Here is an 18,925-nt window from a genome sequence, read left to right as displayed (position 1 = left end):
TTAAGTTTGAAGCATGCGCGCAGAAATATGGCTGCAAATGCATGTGACATAATTAGCGATTACTACACCTACGATTATATTTTTTTAAATAATAAATAAATGTACGTTGATGTGGTTAAAAAATAATAATAATATATTTTTTTTAAAATCTCGTTTGGCCTTGACTGCCTCCTGCCTTCGACCTGAACGTTCAACATCCAATATGGCCGGCTGGGCGCCACAATTCTGCTCACCGTCACGTCGACGTGGCGGCCATATTTGATGTGGCTCAGCCTGGCTGTCCTACTGTTATCTCCAAGTAGTTTTGTCATCAAATACAACACATGAAGTCACTTCAAAAATATTTTGAGTAGAAAACAAACGTAAATGAAAAGGAGCAGAGATGAGAATAAATTATATATTTTCTAATTGTGGGGAAGAAAGTGATAAATGAATGTACCAAATATTCTATGATATTGTAAAAGCTGGGGAGGAACAGGCTAGCCTATATTATGTTTGCACAAATACTAATTATTTGCCAAAAAATAACATGAATTAGTTTATTAGTTTATATTAGTCTGGGTTAGTGATGGCTTCCTTCCACTGGGAGGTGTTCCTAATATTTTGACATGTTCGCCGTGAGAGAAACTCGAGTGGGAGGGACTCGAATGTTTGAATGAAGTCACCGCAGGGTAGAGCCTGACTTCATCTCTCACTCCTCCTGAGCTTCTCACCGCGGATGCTCGCCTTTTCTGAAACAAGTTCAGACTCCTGCTTTTGGATCTTTTAACACAATGCCACCGAGGCGTTCGGGCCCTGAGCGGAGGTTCCGGCACGCGGAGAAAGTTCTTTCCTAAGTAAGACTGGAGCTTCCGGAGGATGGCGAGCACGGAGAGCGCAACGAGCATGACGGGCGGCCGCCCCATGATCCCCACCATCCCGTCCATCATGTTCATTTTCGGGGTGGTGGGCAACGTCATCGCCATCGCGGTGCTGTGCAAGTCTCGCAAAGAGCAGAAGGAGACCACCTTCTACACGCTGGTGTGCGGCCTGGCCGTCACCGACCTCCTGGGCACGTTGCTGGCCAGCCCGGTCACCATCGCCACCTACGTGAAAGGCGACTGGCCCGGCGGGGAGCCCCTGTGTCAGTACTTCGGCTTCACCCTCATCTTCTTCTCCCTGGCCGGCCTCAGCATCATCTGCGCCATGTCCGTGGAGAGGTACATGGCCATCAACCACGCGTACTTCTACAACGACTACGTGGACCAGAAGCTGGCCGGCTTGACCCTGCTGGCCATCTACGGGTCCAACGCGCTGTTTTGCGCGCTGCCCGTGGTGGGCTTCGGCCGCGTCCAGAAGCAGTACCCGCAGACGTGGTGCTTCCTGGAGTGGCGGAGCAACAAGACGAGCGACGCCGCCTTCAACTTCATGTACGCGGGCTTCAGCTCGGTGCTCATCCTGGCCACCGTGCTGTGCAACGTGCTGGTGTGCGGGGCTCTCATCCGCATGCATCGGCGCTACATGCGCAGGACGTCGCTGGGCACGGACCTGAGCCGCGGCAACGTGGACTCGCGCAAGAGGGGGCGAAGTTTTGGGCGACTGGCCGGTGCGGAGATCCAGATGGTCATCCTGCTCATAGGCACTTCGGCAGTGGTGCTCATCTGCTCTATTCCGCTTGTTGTGAGTTGGCGCCTTTACGCACGCTTTACGCACGGTCTTCACGCAAACACATTGCGCTTATCTTGTGGATATTCCTACTATCGATCCTCTACGCGTGTTTCCTGACATTTATTTAGCCAGGGCAGCCATTTTACATCATCATGATGTCGTCTGGATTGTTTAGGTGAACACAACGCTGAAGAATTTGTTCGATGAATGGCAACACGCTGTGCCATCTAATGGAAGAGCATTTCATTATTCTGCTTGTCAATATAAATTCCTGCCACAAACTTACTATTTGTAGATCATTTTTAGACAACTAAAGTGAAATTTCCTGCAGCACTCCTGATTATGTCTCATGATTTGTTTGCCGCGACAACCTGTCAGTTGCAGAATTTATATTGTGCAAAAAATATAGCCTACACCTACTTTTGGTAATTTTAAGTTTTAAGTCAGCATCATGCAGTATGTTGCCATGCAGTTTCCTTACTAAAGAAGTGTTTCCCAACCACTCACCACGGAACTTTATGTTATAAGAGAGAATCAGATTCCATAGAAAATTATACCATTTTGCTTAATTCATCAGAAAAATAGTTATTTACAAGTATTCATCTACACCAGAATGATAGGCTATTCAACAAAAGGCTATTCACGAAGCAGAATAGTTTTATGTTCATCTAAACGGGCGCAAATTTCAAAGTAAGTGAAATTGAGCATAAATTGAATAAGATCATTACTTTTTGACGATGTATAACAATTTTGCTTAATTTGTGAGATATTTTTCTAATGTAAAATTATATGTGACTTGACTCAAAAAAGGGTGGGAAAACTATTTTAGTCAAACATTGTCATAGCTGTAGAACTTAAAACAACAATAATGTAAACAAAAATAGGCTGAGCTACAATTAAGTGTGAGTAAGTGTCAATAAGTGTAAAATGTAATATGGAGTGAAATATTAGGGCAGGAAAGAGTAGTCGTGTGTCTGCCTCACAGTCGAGAGGTCTTGGGTTTTAATATCGGCTCAGGTGCATGCAGAGTATATTCCAGCTGGTTCAGATTTCCAAAAACGTGCATGCGAGTGAAGTTCATTGAGCACTCAAAAAAAAAAAAAAAAAAAAAAAAAAAAATATTGATATAAAATGATTGATTGATATAAAATATGAACACAAAGTTGTCCTGAATACATTTGACGTATTGTAACATGAACATTGAATTTGTCTGAAACATTTCAAGCACACAAAATACATCATAGAACATTTATTTTTCTTGCGCAAAGGCGTCTCACTTGTAAAATACCAAATGGACTTCTTAAAGGTCCAAACGTTTGTGACTGAACTGGATTTGCAGTGATGGTAAACATTCTGTTCTTTTGAACAATGCAACTGCGGTTGCAGTCAAGTACAAATATGTTTCCTGCTCATACTGTGAACTTCCCATGTAAAAGCGTCGTTTCACTTTATTGTGGTCACCCGCACAATTAGATTCGAGGCCTTGCTTGTTGTTTGGTTGTTTTCAAACTCTCTGTGACAAAAAGTTGACAATATAAGTCTTAGATTCTTAATAACATTAGAAATAGAATCCCAGATTGCACTGTAAACTACTGTACATGAATTATGTCACTTTTTTTTTTTTTTTTTTTTTTATCAGAGTGCCATCTACGGGTGGGGCACCGCTTTCTCTAGTTCCCCAAAGTGTTTAAATGTCTCTTCTCTGTTCTCTCTTTGCAGGCTAAGGTGTTCCTGAACCAGCTCTACAAGCCTCCGGTAGAACCACGCTTGGACAAAAACCCCGACCTGACGGCCATTCGCTTCGCCTCCTTCAACCCCATCCTGGATCCGTGGATTTACATCTTGCTGCGCAAGGCCGTCGTCCGACAGCTAGTCGAGAACATCAAGTGCCTCTTCTGCAAGATGGGAGCCAAAAGTCAGGACAAGAAGAGCAACGACGGGAGCTTCCGCTGCATGGACGCCGCGTCCCGTCCGCCGTCCTCCGCCGTCTCTGTGAGGGACTCGCCGGTGTCCGGGAACGTTCCGGATATAAGCTCCCAGACTTTCTTATACCTCTCCCAGGGAAGGCAGGTGCACGCCGGGTGCTGCTGTGACAATCGCAAAGAGGAAAGTCTCTCGTGGGCTTCGTCGTGCGAGCAGGGCAACGTGGCCCCAAGGACAGAGGGGAGTCATGTGCTCGGGAGCCCCCAGGCTTCCCCAGCTAAGGACCCCGCGTTACAGGTGTCACTCAGCTCGGTAACCCTGGAGGAGAAATGCATATGACCTTGCACTGACTTCAAAATAAAGCCCACGTGGAAGGAAGAACTGGCTCATATCTCGCAGGCAATCAGTCAGGAAAAAATCATGCTAACAATGAAGACTTTCGCACTGTTGCCTCACAAGGACTGGAACGCTGAATTTCCAAGTGTGTCTATAAGAGGTTAAATTAAACTAACTCCAAAACACTGCTGTGCATGAGTTACAAACTGAATTTTGTTATAACAGAATTGACTGACAAAAAGGGAAAATCACTTGTTTGTCCGTCCATTTGTTAGCTAGTAGCACATGGTTCAATTGTTAGCATAGAAAGGGCAGGACTCTACCATTTGAAATCGCGGATAGAGCCATTTGTTATTTTGAAGCGGGGGTTGAATGGTTCTGTTGGGATGTGAGTCTGTGGCAAAAGAAAAAAAAAAGGGAAAATCACATGTGCTGGTTTATCCGTCCGTTTGGCAGCGAGCAGCTAGCTACTGGTTTGGAAGTGAGCAGGAGACGAAGGGGACTCTACAATTTTGAGGTAGGCATCGTAGTTTCTTTGTGATAAAAAGACAAAGTAAATTCCTGTAACTAAAACTTGTGTAGCACACTGTATTTTTGTTTGTCTGTCTGTATATTAGCTAGCTGCTACTTCTCCTCTCGTGACGAAAACAGTTCCATCGTGACTCAAATGGCAAAACCTGAAATAAACATTCCTCTCAGAAAAGTAACAATTTTATTTGTATGCGTATTTGTGACGGAGTTTGTTTGTGACCAATGTGACAAAGAGAACATTTATTTCAACAAACAAGGGGGGGGGGGGGGGGGGGACCCCTCATGAAGCGCTATCTGTCTATTAGCCTACCTATAACGTGCCCTTTTCCAGGTTGCTGGTGCGCTGGAGTCATTCCCCATTGAAATTGAGGCTAGTCTGACGGGTTGCCAGCCAATGTCAGGGCACATATAGACAAACAACCATTCACACCTATGAACTATTTAGAGCCTAACAAGATTGTTTTTGGAAATCGCTGTACCTCGAGTAGCGAAGAAGAACAGTAACAAGATGAACCCACAAATGTCGGGACTGTGAGGCAGTCGACTAGTGCACTGTGCCGCTTGTGGAGTGCCGTATTTGTGTGTTCTTTTTTGTTTGTTTGTTTGTTTTTTGTCCATCCATGTGTCAGCTGTATCTGCTTATTAGTCCACAGGGCGCGGTGAAAAGAAATCTACACAAGTTCATGGAATTATGGTGTGGAATTCTTGCTTAAACTTGCTTAATAACTAACAAAAAAAAAAAAAAAGGATCAAAACAATACCCCACACCGTTGACCTTCATGAAATAAATTTTATTTTCCTCTCAGCCACCTCACTCAACTCCGCTCTTGTTATTCGATTCAAATTCGATATTATTCCAACAGAAATGACCCACTTCTTTGTGACTCAAGTGACGGGAAAAGACACCCTTGCTATTTTTGTGCTACATCGTGACAATCATTTCTGGACGGCTCTTTCAGTTTTTAACTCAATGAATTCAGTCATCAAAATAACAGTTGCGAGCAGCTGATTCATGAATTTGTGGTCAGCAGCGAATGTGCTGGGAGCTGTCTTTGTTTAGGATTCTATTGTGCAGCCCCCTTTTTTGAAAGGATGTGTTATTTCAGCCTCATGACTAACGTGCAGTGGGCAGTTTTATTTTTGTGGTGAACAGCAACGGTTCCTTTTTTTTTTTTTTGGTCTGCGCTGGAATCCACGTGAACATTTCATCTCAAATAGCTGAAGAAGGTGCAAAAGATTCCAGTTTGTGACACCTAATTATTTACATGTGCCTGCCGGGAATGTTTTTCCACATGCGGCGCGTTTATGCTTAGGGTAGAGTTTTCAAGGCTTTTTATCACGTTTGTGATGGATGATGCGGTGAAAGATGATGTTGGAATTCAATTCTCTCGCCAATCGCAACTCCAAAGGGAACAACCCGCTTTAACATTCATGAAATTGTATGAAGTCAATATCCAAATTTTGTCATTCATAATAATATACGATAAATGTTTGTGTTTAAGATAAAAAGTAAAGAAGAAAATGCAAAATTTAGAGATAAGCTATAGTACGTGTTTTGTCTTTTTGTTTTTTTGTTGGATAGTGACTGTACATTCTTATTATTAAATATGGGTTCATGCCCTGAAATTCCCAACAAAAATGGATGCCACCTTTATTTGTCTGAATTGATTGCCTTACTTGCACACTTCACCTTGCATGTTTTATTTACGTATAAAAATGAAAAGGAAAAAAAAACTGCCATTACTTATTGCTTGTTTAATTATTAAATATTTGAGACCAAAATGATTCAAACCCTTAATGAACTGAGCTGAAAATTGTCATGACTGGGTAATACCAGGGTTAAGTTTGGGTCATGCAAGGGTTATGTTTGGGTCATGACCGTGAGGTCAAGTATGTTTTGAACTGATGTAACCGGCAACTAGTTTCAACTGGTCTTAAGCTATGTGATGTCAGGAGCTATGTGATGTCAATAATCTTTAATCTCTTTATCTGGTCAACAGCCAATCAGATAATTCCATGTCAGTCCTGTTACCCACATGTCTAGCCACAACCACTCTGATCTATTCACTGTCGATATTAGCCTAACTGAAAAGTGTGTGTTTTGTCGGATTATTCCTCTGTCCAGCTGGCCACCTGCTTCTCTCTTCCTCGATGCCTTCTCGTTGTTTCTGGTCAGGTCAAGTTAGTTCCACGCCTTTTGATGGGATGCAAATAAACTGTTAAAACTATAGAATGCAGTGCTTATGGCTCATATTAGACGTGCAAGACATATGGCCCATCTGATCATCATATATTTTCAACATAAAGAGGAAACGCTCAAGTTTCTCACGTTACTTTGAGCTGATCTTCGGGCCTTCATTAGCAGGCCGATGGATGACCCTGACAAGAGCAAGCAAACATATTTAAGATTATATCCGCAAATAAAAAAAGAGGCCTATCATTGCTCATTACAGCTCATGCCTGATGCGTCACATAGATAAGACAAAAGCGGAGCGTGACTATTAGAAACGGATGGAAACGTCTGAGGGGAGTTTCTCCGCTGGAATAATAAACAGAGTCGAAAGCTCAGCGTCCTTGCGATTAAGCCTAAACAAGCAATGGTTTGGCATTTAAAAAAAAATAAAAAATCCTGCAGTCTCTGGGAAGACACCACGTGCTCAATTAAAGTGTCATGTTGTGATGTAAAGGAGGAGCACATTATGTCCTCTCCACTTGTGAGTACTGTAATTGGATCTGTTTTCAGCTAATTCAGGGCCATATGCTTAAAATCTGAGTGAGCAGGTGTGACTGCGCATACGCTGTCAACACCGACAGCACAGTTTGACCACATTGGCCTGAAATTTGCATTTATTCAGCTAATTTGATGCCGCACAAAACGAGCTCAAGTGATGCGCGACAAGACGGGAAACGGTTTTACTGAAGCAGGAAAACATCAGCGGTGGGTGTTTCTGTCACTTTTGCTGCATGGTGACAAACTGCAGAGCACGCCTGCAGCTTCGACATATCAGCTACCGACTGTGCCTGTCAGCAGATAAAATACAAACACGGTCTGGTTAACAACAGTGCTGATGCAGGAAATGATACGTGTCTTTTCAGGGCGTACTGCAACTGAAATAATCAAATGAGACAAATTACAAGTGAAATGTGGAGTGAAAGTTGTAAAACAATGACGAATATTTAGTATACCACTAAATTGTATCTATGGCCCATCCATCCATCCAGTTAACGAGTTATTAGCTAGCTAAGACACTTATGTGTTAGCATTAGCATTTGTCTGTCAGTTTTTCTTTCTTTCTTTCTTTCTTTCTTTCTTTCTTTCTTTCTTTCTTTCTTTCTTTCTTTCTTTCTTTCTTTCTTTCTTTCTTTCTTTCTTTCTTTCTTTCTAGCTAGTTAGTCATCTAATTAACTACTTTAGATAGCTAGCTATCTAGGTAGCTAGCTCGCTAGCAGTCTATCTGTCAGGCATCTTTAGTGGATATAAAAATATATATTGAAAAAAATAAAATAAAAAAGTCTACACACCCCTGGACAAATGTCTTTTGTGATGTAAAAAATGAGATTGAGATAAATCATCTCCAAAACATTTCCCACCATCACTGTTACCTACAAACTGAACAATCCTCTTGAAGCTTTTTCTTCTTTTCACTCTCTGGCAATATGGTTGAGTTCAGAATATCACATTTATAATGTCAATGGGAGTCAGCACACACCTGCTACATTTTAGAGTTTGATTCAGGCCAAATAAATGACAGCTTTATTTTGGATAAAAATAAACAAAGAAACATCACTTTTTATGTTTTCATGGCTAAAAAAACAACAGAGCAAAGTAATTTTGTCGTTTTTACAGATCAAAAGAAAAATAACGTGCAAAATGTGATCTCTGCTCTGCCTGCAGAATTATATTACTGTTAGTAGATTTTGCTTATCATTTTGTTTTGGTGCATTATGAGTAAAGTCCTTCATCCCTTGACGACGAGAAAGCCACACTAGAAAGGGAGGACTTGTAAGGTCAAGCTAAGTGACAATGAAGGCAGACAAAACAGTCAGATTAGAAAAAAAGTCCAACTTTTAAGATGTTTATTTTTCCAACAAGATATGAGCGCAGTTCATCGTGGTCTGAATCTTTCATCATGAGCTGAGCGTCAGCCCACGATCAAAGATCAGCGAGAGTGTAGCTGCAGGCAAGGAATTCGTCACCCCTCCTGACTGTGAAATCCTCACAAATATACAGTTTGTGGAGAGACTTGTTTCAAAGGTTTCAAAGCAGTGTCGTCTTCGCCATTAAGTTCCCATGAAATCAGGAGACGATTGCGTATGTAAATCCTTCAGAAAGTCGGAATAATGTATCCACATGAGCTGAGCTGACGGACAGAAAGCCAGGGAGACAGACACACAGAAATATGTGCTGCATTATGTAGTATAGGGGAACTTTCAGTCAAACATAATAACGTGGCACTGTTTGACCTCCGTTCCGTTACAATTAGGAAAGTATATGCAATATACATATAGAAATAACACTATATACACTCACATATATACACTTGGGCCAATACTGTTATAAAAAGCCTTTAGTGTCTTCATCAGAATCACTGAGTCAATAAGTCAAGTCATTTTTTATGAAAATGTAGCAGAATAATGAATCTCTGCGGCCCAAAGTTAATACTTTGGTTGTCCACAATGAATGAATACAAAAATGACCCACTTTGGCCATGCATATTTTATTTTTATGATTTTTTTTTTTTTTTTTTTTTTTTTTACATTTCGCATGTGTTCCTGAAATTCCTGTCCACCCTGTCATTGGGTAATTTTTTTTCAAGAAATCCTCTGATGTAGTTTTCAGCAACATTTACGACAGACATTTTGTCCATCTTCACAGGAGTCTTTCTTCACATGTGTCGTTACTGTAAATGTCAAGATTAACTGTCCACTCTGTCATATTAGTGAATATCAATTGATATAGACGTTCAAAATATATTTGTTAAAATGAATCATTTTGCCCAGCCATATGTTAAAATGATAAAATTGGTCAAAATAAATAAATAAATAAATACATCCACCCTGTCATTGTCCACTCTGTCAGCAAGACCACATATTTTGCTAAGATTTTTCACTTGTGAAAATGTGTCAAAAAAGTTAGTGGTTTGTAACACCCACATCACCCAAGACAACTGCTACAACAACAACAACAACAAAAATAATACTGATAATAATAATAATAATAATAATAATAATAATAATAATAATAATAATAATAATAATGCATCAGATTTCTATAATAATAATAATAATAATAATAAAAAAGATACATGTAAATGGCTGACAAAGTAAGCCACCTCCAATTTTGGTTGTGACATACTGGAGCATTTCTCCATGCGACACAAAATCAAATGTGCAGATTGACCATATTCAGTGGCTGTTTTCAAAAACGTCTGTTTGGGCATCTGTTTTTGCATTTTTTAAGTGTCTCTACGGAAAGTCACGTGCTCACTCGTACTGGAAGGCAAATAGTGTTTCCCAGCTTGCTGCGTTTTCTCTGCCAACGTAACTCAGTGATTCTTGGCCTGCTCCGTCCGCTGACTATTTTAATAAACCATCCCTGAATATCATATGTCCCTCCATCATGTTCCAAACAATCATTATCCCCTGTGATCACCAATTAGACGCCCACATCGTGTCTCTGAGATACTCGTTAATCATTAAGCCCCAAATTGGTTTGGAGCACCTCCATCAAAATGAGCTATCGTATTTCCCTGACAAATGGTGAGGTGTATTTTTTTTTTTTTTTTTTTTTTTTAACTGCAGTGCGTATCCTGTGTTGTTTTTAAGTTGTCATCACCTTTCTTAGTTTGCTGAAAAGACAAATCATTATTATTGATGAATTGGAAGAGCAAAGTAGCTATAAATGTAACGATGTGTAAGGACATTTACACGATTCATACACGATCTGCCATAACTTGTAGTTGTGCATTTGTCAGCTGTCATCAAGTGGTAAGGATGAGGGACAGGTTTGGTTTCAAACCGCTGACCAGCGCTGGCACTCACTGCTGTTGTGGTCGTAACCATAAACAAAGTGCCCAATATTTACTTGGATTTGGCTGTGCTCGGATTTAGTTTGAATTGACAGTGGAACACCTGGACAAATTGTTTCATTTGGAGTTTGACTGAAATGAGAAATAAACACAACTCCAAAGTCACATTCCACAAGTATTTTTGCGACATTTGGCTTTTAGTTGTTACATTTTACACTCAACAAAAATATAAACAAAACACTTTGGATTTAGCTCCCATTTTTTATGAGATGAACTCAAAGATCTAAAACTTCTTCCACATAAACAATATCACCATTTCTCTCAAATATTGTTCACAAACCAGTCTAAATCTGTGATAGTGAGCACTTCTCCTTTGCCGAGATTATCCATCACAGGTGTACCCTATCAAGATGCTGATTAGATACCATGATTAGTGCACAGATGTGCGTTAGATTGACCCAATAAAAGGCCACTCTGAAATTCTGGGGACTCAGATTCTGGGTCAGTACCGATTGGTTTTCTGGGTCTAATCAGCATCTTGATATGGGACACCTGTGATGGAGTATCTTGGCAAAGGTAAAGTGCTCACTGTCACAGATTTAGACTGGTTTGTGAACAATATTTGAGAGAAATGGTGATGTTGTGTATGTGGAAGAAGTTTTAGATCTTTGAGTTTATCTAATAACAAATAGAAGGAAAAAAACCTGTTGCGTTTGTATTTTTGTTGATGTATTTTAGAATATGAAATGAAATAGGGCTTAATTGGTGCTACACAGAATTCTGATGAGACTTTAGCACCGTTGTTGTGCAATCCCTGTTCGTCACAATATTGTATCAGAACTGCACTACAAAAATGCGAGCTCACTTTGGTAACCAACGTAAACACAAAGAGGCCCTATAATCGCTTCTTTATGTAATCCCGAATTGTTACGGAAACCACTTCCTTCGTGGTGGTGCACTCAAATCCATTATTATCAAAACACTGGAAAGATGCATTCAATTAATCACAATTTCCATGTATGTCTTTCGAAGCTCAGGTTGCTCCTCCTCACCACTAATCACTGTTGGCGTGCATCAACATGGCTCGCAAAGTGATTTTGCAGAAAACAAGCCCGCTCGCCCGCACACACCGTATCGGATGTCGCCGGTGGAGACGTGCAGACGTGGAGCCGCTGAGAATCCGCGGCTGCTGCGCCCGTCGCCGTTGTGTGCAGCATGGAGGACGGACGGACGGACAGACGGACGGCTTCGCAAGGCAAAAAAGCGTATCAGAAGTTGGTGGCGCTCCAGTACACTTATACAAGCTCCAACAGGAGTTGCCAGTGGAGACAAAGTGACTCACGTACGCGAGGGCTTGGCCAAAAGGTGATCATCATCATCATCATCATCATCATCTCTTCGGGATAACATCAAAAACATGACACAAACAGGGAAAGTCAGTCACAGAATGTTTTGCTGGAAGCGGAACGTTATCCTTAGATGTTGTTTATCTACACGGGATAGAGACAAAGTTTGCACACTCCAAAAGGGTTTCAAAGTAGAATCAGGTTTTCAAACCAGTGTTTAAAATTAGGGTTAGGAAAGTAAATACAATTACATTTCGACGGAATCGAATATATAGCGAGTATTATTTTGTTGTCGCTGAGATTTAAAACACTTCTGTCGGAAGAATAGTGTCATGTTTTGGTTCCATGTGGTTAGGTTTTGTTTGGTTTTAGGAGTTTGTCTTGCCTTGTCCTGTTGATGTGTGCTGTGCTGTGTTGGTAGTGTTTATGTCTAGCCAAGTTTCTCCACGTCTAGTCAAGTTTCTCCACCTCTAAAGTTTCTCCACGTGTATTCAAGTTTCTCCACATCTAGTCAAGTTTCTCCACGTCAAGTTTCTCCACGTCTAGTCAAGTTTTTCCACAACTAGTCAAGTTACTCCACCTCTAGTCAAGTTTCTCCACAACTAGTCAAGTTCTCGTCAAGTCTCTCCACGTCTAGTCAAGTTCTCCACGTCTAGTCAAGTATCTCCACCTCTAAAGTTTCTCCACGTGTATTCAAGTTTCTCCACATCTAGTCAAGTTTCTCCCTGTCAAGTTTCTCCACGTCTAGTCAAGTTTTTCCACAACTTGTCAAGTTACTCCACATCTAGCCAAGTTTCTCCACGTCTAGTCAAGTTCTCGTCAAGTTTCTCCACTTCTAGTCAAGTTTCTCCACATCTAGTCAAGTCGTCTTGCCAAGTCGTCCTGCCAAGTCTGTTCTGCCAAGTCTATCCACGTTTTGCTAAGTCAGTCCTGCCAAGTCTGTCCATGTCATGCCAAGTGTCAAGTTTCTCCACGTCTAGTCAAGTTTCTCCATGTCTAGTGAAGTCTCTCCACATCTAGTCAAGTTCTCCACGTCTAGTCACGTTCTCCACGTCTAGTCAACTTTCTCCACCTCTAAAGTTTCTCCACGTCTAGTCACGTTCTCCACGTCTAGTCAACTTTCTCCACCTCTAAAGTTTCTCCACATCTAGTTAAGTTTCTCCACCTCTAAAGTTTCTCCACGTGTATTCAAGTTTCTCCACATCTAGTCAAGTTTCTCCACGTCAAGTTTCTCCACGTCTAGTCAAGTTTTTCCACAACTAGTCAAGTTACTCCACATCTAGTCAAGTTTCTCCACGTCTAGTCAAGTTCTCGTCAAGTTTCTCCACATCTAGTCAAGTTTTTCCACAACTAGTCAAGTTACTCCACATCTAGTCAAGTTTCTCCACTTCTAGTCAAGTTTCTCCACATCTAGTCAAGTCGTCTTGCCAAGTCGCCCTGCCAAGTCTGTTCTGCCAAGTCTGTCCACGTTCTGCTCAGTCTGTCCTGCCAAGTCTGTCCATGTCATGCCAAGTGTCAAGTTTCTCCACGTCTACTCAAGTTTCTCCATGTCTAGTGAAGTCTCTCCACCTCTAAAGTTTCTCCACGTGTATTCAAGTTTCTCCACATCTAGTCAAGTTCTCCACGTCTAGTCAAGTATCTCCACCTCTAAAGTTTCTCCACGTGTATTCAAGTTTCTCCACATCTAGTCAAGTTTCTCCACGTCTAGTCACGTTCTCCACGTCTAGTCAACTTTCTCCACCTCTAAAGTTTCTCCACGTCTAGTTAAGTTTCTCCACCTCTAAAGTTTCTCCACGTGTTTTCAAGTTTCTCCACATCTAGTCAAGTTTCTCCACGTCAAGTTTCTCCACGTCTAGTCAAGTTTTTCCACAACTAGTCAAGTTACTCCACATCTAGTCAAGTTTCTCCACGTCTAGTCAAGTTCTCGTCAAGTTTCTCCACATCTAGTCAAGTTTTTCCACAACTAGTCAAGTTACTCCACATCTAGTCAAGTTTCTCCACTTCTAGTCAAGTTTCTCCACATCTAGTCAAGTCGTCTTGCCAAGTCGCCCTGCCAAGTCTGTTCTGCCAAGTCTGTCCACGTTCTGCTCAGTCTGTCCTGCCAAGTCTGTCCATGTCATGCCAAGTGTCAAGTTTCTCCACGTCTAGTCAAGTTTCTCCATGTCTAGTCAAGTCTCTCCACGTCTAGTCAAGTATCTCCACCTCTAAAGTTTCTCCACGTGTATTCAAGTTTCTCCACATCTAGTCAAGTTTCTCCACGTCTAGTCAAGTTTCTCCATGTCTAGTCAAGTTTTTCCACAACTAGTCAAGTTTCTCCACATCTAGTTAAGTTTCTCCACGTCTAGTCAAGTTCTCGTCAAGTTTCTCCACATCTAGTCAAGTCCTCCACGTCTAGTCAAGTTTCTCCACATCTAGTCAAGTTTCTCCATGTCTAGTCAAGTTTTTCCACAACTAGTCAAGTTTCTCCACATCTAGTCAAGTTTCTCCACGTCTAGTCAAGTTCTCGTCAAGTTTCTCCACATCTAGTCAAGTTTCTCCACGTATAGTCAAGTTCTCGTCAAGTTTCTCCACATCTAGTCAAGTCCTCCACGTCTAGTCAAGTTTCTCCACATCTAGTCAAGTCGTCCTGCCAAGTCTGTCCACGTCTTGCCAAGTCGTCCTGACAAGTCTGTTCTGCCAAGTCTGTCCACGTTCTGCTCAGTCTGTCCTGCCAAGTCTGTCCAATGACATGCCAAGTCTATCCACGTCATGCCAAGTTTGTCCACGCTCAGTCCAGTCATGACAATCAGTCCGCTCACGTCCCATCCGGTTTTCTACTTGGTTTCAGTCAATGAAGTTATTCTCATTCCTGTTTGCCTCCCGGCCTTGCTTCTCCGCCATTGGGTCTATCTCCCCTCATCCACCCGCTCCACACTTCCTAACAAATAGAATTTGATGCACCAGATTTGATTTCCCCCTATAAAAATGTAATGTTTTATGGATAACAATATAAAAGTTGCCATGCCTTTTTCTTGAGAAAAAAAAAAAAAAAAAACTACTGTAGATATAAAAGCTTTCTCTTGAAGGATTATTATTATTCCCTGACACTGACTGCTCAAGGCTACATAAGGCTAAATAAATATTCCATCCAGTATCATAACGATATCACTGATCTCATAACACTCTTTGAATAAAAATCTGCTTTAGTTGAATAAATATTGGATCACCCAGGTTGACAGGAGAATGATTGCTTTGGAAAAAAAAAAATCCACCCTTGAAGTTCATATTTCCGAGTTTAATTAGAAAGCAGGATGCAACAGGAAGTTCACGCTGAAGCCTGGAAGAGGGACTAAAACAAATTGTTAAATAGATTTCTGTTATGGAAACCGCTGCTCAACTTCAACATGTGGGAATACTTGATACCACACTTTGGTTTTCTTTCCATTTTCAACTTTGAATCTTAACTTACTGTGTGTTGAACGCAGGAAGAATACATTGCATAGGGATGCTCAGTTAAAATATCGTTTTCATATTTCATGTAGCCTAAAATATTATATGGAGTAACATTACATAAAGAAATGTAGCATGATTTACTAACATAAGACCAAGAAAAACAAACGTGTTGATCGTCGTGACCGTCAGTGACAGGGTTGACCGTGCACACAAACATGTTACCATGAGAAGATGCATTCTTGTCAAATAAATCCCTTTTTCACGTTCAACTTGATATGATCCTCTAGTCAAAACATAATTTGCTCCCAATTGTGGACCTCAGCCGGCCAAGATGACAGTCGCTGTGTTTCTTCACGTATCCTCTCGGGACTATTAACTTTCTCTCCATTTCCTCCTGTGCATCCGTTGTGACCTCCAGCGTGTTTGTTTTCAGACACTTTTTTCCAACGTGTCTTCAGTTCTGTTTCTGCTGATAAAATGCAAAAACTGATTTTCAGGCTTTAAAAGCAAGGATGGCCCTTTTTTTTTTCAAGTTGGAAATGTAAACGTAATGTCCTGTTTTGATTGTTTTAGCATGAATTTTAATTATCACGGTGAAATCTGAACATGTGTACGGTTCCACAGCATCATTGCAATTCATCCGAACTACTTACTATATAAGTGCACTCCACTTACCGTTTACCTGAACAAGATTTATCAAGTGCATTTTACAATTTCTGTGGATTTTTACTGATTTTTTTGGCGCTATAATCACAGCCGGTGACCGTGATAACAAGAATTTACAGCGATTCTTAAAACATGCCCACCCGAGAGAATCCAACAAAAATGACCGAGCAAGGATCTTGGGTTGAACTGAGAAGATCTTCCGATAACGACTCTCTGAATCTGTGTTCAAACATGTTGCAGATAAGAACGTCTGAAGTTCAGCATCCACTGCGGCCTATCAGCTCCTCTGTAGTCCCAAGCATTTCCTCAGTGTCAAATACATCTGAACGTTCAGCAGATATCTTATTTGGATTGCTGGAAAAGTCATCATGAAAGACTTGATGGAACTCCCTTTCCTGTAACCATAACACTCATTTGAATATTTGTTTTGAAGAATGCAGGTCACCCAGCAGGTTTAAGACGTTTTACTCTCTCTTGTATTGATTTATTCTTTTTTTCTTCATGTATTAATTATCTAAACATTCACACTCCACTAATCCTCCCATCCAGTGTCTCTTTTAGGGAGAGGTTTGATAGATTCAAATATGTTCACACAATCCACGATTTTCAGATGTTTTCGCGATCCACGTACAGCCATGATTGAAGTGTTTTTTTTTGTTTTTTTTTAAACGTTGTGTGTGCATTTATCGTGATTTATAGAATGTCAGTTTCAAGACATTCTAAATATTCACATGTGGAAAGAGACGTACCTCCTCCGCCCACCAGGAGGCAGTGTTGCTACTTTTATTGAGCTGTCTACTGGTGACCGCTGACCATGGTACCCCCTGCCTCTCACCCTATTGTCAGCTCCCCTATGATCATAAGGCAAAGCTGTGTCGAAAATGTATCGATTAATCCACTTCGAAGTTGTTTTTAAATCAAAGCAATCAACTAATGAACGACTGCGAGTGAAGGTGCAAGCAGCAAAGGACTCATTGCACATGATCGTGTAAGACCAAACATTAGCAAATAATTGCCTCCCTCTGCTGTCAATAAAGAGAACTGCATCAAATGCAAATACCATGTACGTATACTTCTTTTTTTTTAAACCACCATGTATGTCAGTAGGGCATAAGGTATTTTTTTAAACGATAGTAAGGTATTTTTAATGATGACCAAAGGCGTCTTTGGCTTATTTTTTTTAATTTTTTTTTAAAAGACCATGAGTCAGGTGCGTTTTAAAAAAAACATGTATACTAAGCAGTTTTTTTTTTTTTTTTTTTTTTTTTTTAAACGTCCATGTATAGTAGAACATTAAAAAAAAAAGATCATGTATCATATGGCGTCTTTTTATACATGAGCATGTATAGTAAGGCGTTTTTTAAGCTATGTATAGTAAGTTTTTTTTTGTTTTTTTTAATGACCATGTAAAATGTTTAAAAAAAAAAAAAAACACCATGTATAGTACAGCATTTACAAAAAAACAAACAAAAAAACCCGACCCTGCATAGTAAGTCTTTGTGATTCATTTAAAAAAAAAAAAAAAAATTTACATTTTTTTTTAAGAGGCCATGTATAGAGTTAAGGTATTTTAAAAACGATGACCATGTATCGTAATAAGGCGGCTTGAAAAAACAACGAAAAAACAAAAAAAAAACAAAAAAAAACAAAAACAAAAAAAAAGACCAGGTATATTATGCCGTTTTTAAAGTGACCATGATAGTAATGCGTTTAAAAAAAAAAAAAAAAAAAAAAAAAAAAACTTTATGCATGGCCGTTTAAACAACAATGTATAGTTCGGCAACAACACACACATTTGTCATAATAGTCAATGGAAGGAAACAAAAGACAAAAAAACAAAAAAACATGTTGACAATATACAAATTTATTATGAACAAGCATTGTTGTGATTGGCTGAACAAAAGCTGAAAATAGTCATGAACACTTTTTGGTCCTCCGATCCTAAGATCTACTCAGGATCATTACGCAACACGAAATTCAATTACTGCATTTACACTTGGCTGACATTTCATTAAGTACACCTTCATGCACAAATAAGATCACCTGTGATTGATCGGAACTCCTCGAGCAATATGTTTGTGAACGCACGATTTCTAGAACTGCTGCCATCAGATTGAACAATTTACTTCATGTGATGACATTATAGATTAAACATAAAAATAACTCAAAAAGGACTATTGTTTTGATGTACTTCCTGTGTCAACTTCCTGTCCTCAAGAGCGCTTCAGTGCAGACGAGGTCCAGTAAAAGTTCCAAGGGTCGCGTTTGATGGCGTTACTCGTGTTACCCTCAGCCTGGCTTCACACGATGAGCAGCAGAGCGAGCAGAGAGCCAATCACAACAATGATGCTGTTGTAGATGGGCCCGCTGGACGCTCCGGTGTAATACTCCATATCACCGGAGCCCTCGGGCTCATACGCAGGCCTCACTCCGTAGACACCGCCATGCCGTGGGTAGCCGTAACCTCCTCCGTAACCACCGCCATACCCTCCGTATCCACCGCCATATCCGTACCCGTATCCGGGACGGCTCAGGGCGGACCCCAGCATGGCGCCCCCGATGGCGCCCGCCGCCGCGGCCCCGGCTACTTTACCCGCACTGGGGCCATTGCTCCTGGGAGGAGCCGGCCTGTAGGCTGGCCTGCCGCCGCCCCAGCCCCCTCTGTAGGCTCCGCCGCGTCGGGCGTCGAGCTGGGGGGTCAGCGTGGCTAAGAGAAGCACGCACATGGTCACAGTTTGTAGCCTGGACATGATCAGTTCACCTGTAACAATACATTGAAACAACACAAATCAATTTGGAGTATAAAATGAGCACCACGTCCACAATTCCCTTACTGACCACTAGATGGAGCCAATTGTTTAGCATTGAACTCTTTTTACTGGGCTGCAAGAACCCAAACTCCGAAGAACTTATTTTAGTTGATGTAATAATTTGCCATACACAAATTTAACATGTAAATCTTGTGGAAGATGATCAATGAGTTTTGAGAAAAAAAAAATATATCCCTGAAACCAA

The 18,925-nt window shown here is 41.0% G+C and overlaps 2 protein-coding genes across 8 annotated transcripts in view; one reads left to right on the top strand and one right to left on the bottom strand.

Annotated features, from left to right (window-relative positions):
- Positions 1-673: 673 nt before the first annotated feature.
- Positions 674-18,925, top strand: part of ptger4a (prostaglandin E receptor 4 (subtype EP4) a) — a 26,984-nt gene continuing 8,732 nt past the window's right edge. For 2 of the 5 annotated variants that reach the window (XR_013283704.1, XR_013283707.1), the window contains exons 1-2: positions 674-1,659; positions 3,367-4,423. Coding sequence is in view for 1 of the 5 variants with exons in the window: in XM_077522687.1 (XP_077378813.1) it covers positions 859-1,659; positions 3,367-3,909 (1,344 nt within the window). In the remaining 4 variants the exon portion in view is untranslated. Of the gene's footprint in view, positions 1,660-3,366; positions 4,622-11,498; positions 11,832-16,150; positions 16,822-18,925 lie in introns of those variants that run through there. The other 3 variants (XR_013283706.1, XR_013283705.1, XM_077522687.1) reach the window with 3 other exon arrangements.
- rassf2a (Ras association domain family member 2a) overlaps positions 17,756-18,925 on the bottom strand; it is a 13,567-nt gene continuing 12,397 nt past the window's right edge. For all 3 annotated transcript variants that reach the window (XM_077522694.1, XM_077522696.1, XM_077522695.1), the window contains one exon: positions 17,756-18,671. The gene's annotated coding sequence lies outside the window, so the exon portion shown is untranslated. The remainder of the gene's footprint in view (positions 18,672-18,925) is intronic.

This window comes from Festucalex cinctus, chromosome 5 (genome assembly GCF_051991245.1).
Source record: "Festucalex cinctus isolate MCC-2025b chromosome 5, RoL_Fcin_1.0, whole genome shotgun sequence".
In the NCBI taxonomy this organism is placed as follows: Eukaryota; Metazoa; Chordata; class Actinopteri; order Syngnathiformes; family Syngnathidae; genus Festucalex; species Festucalex cinctus.
The sequence above is the reverse complement of the archived record's forward strand: the minus strand, read 5'-3'. Positions and strand labels throughout refer to the sequence as shown.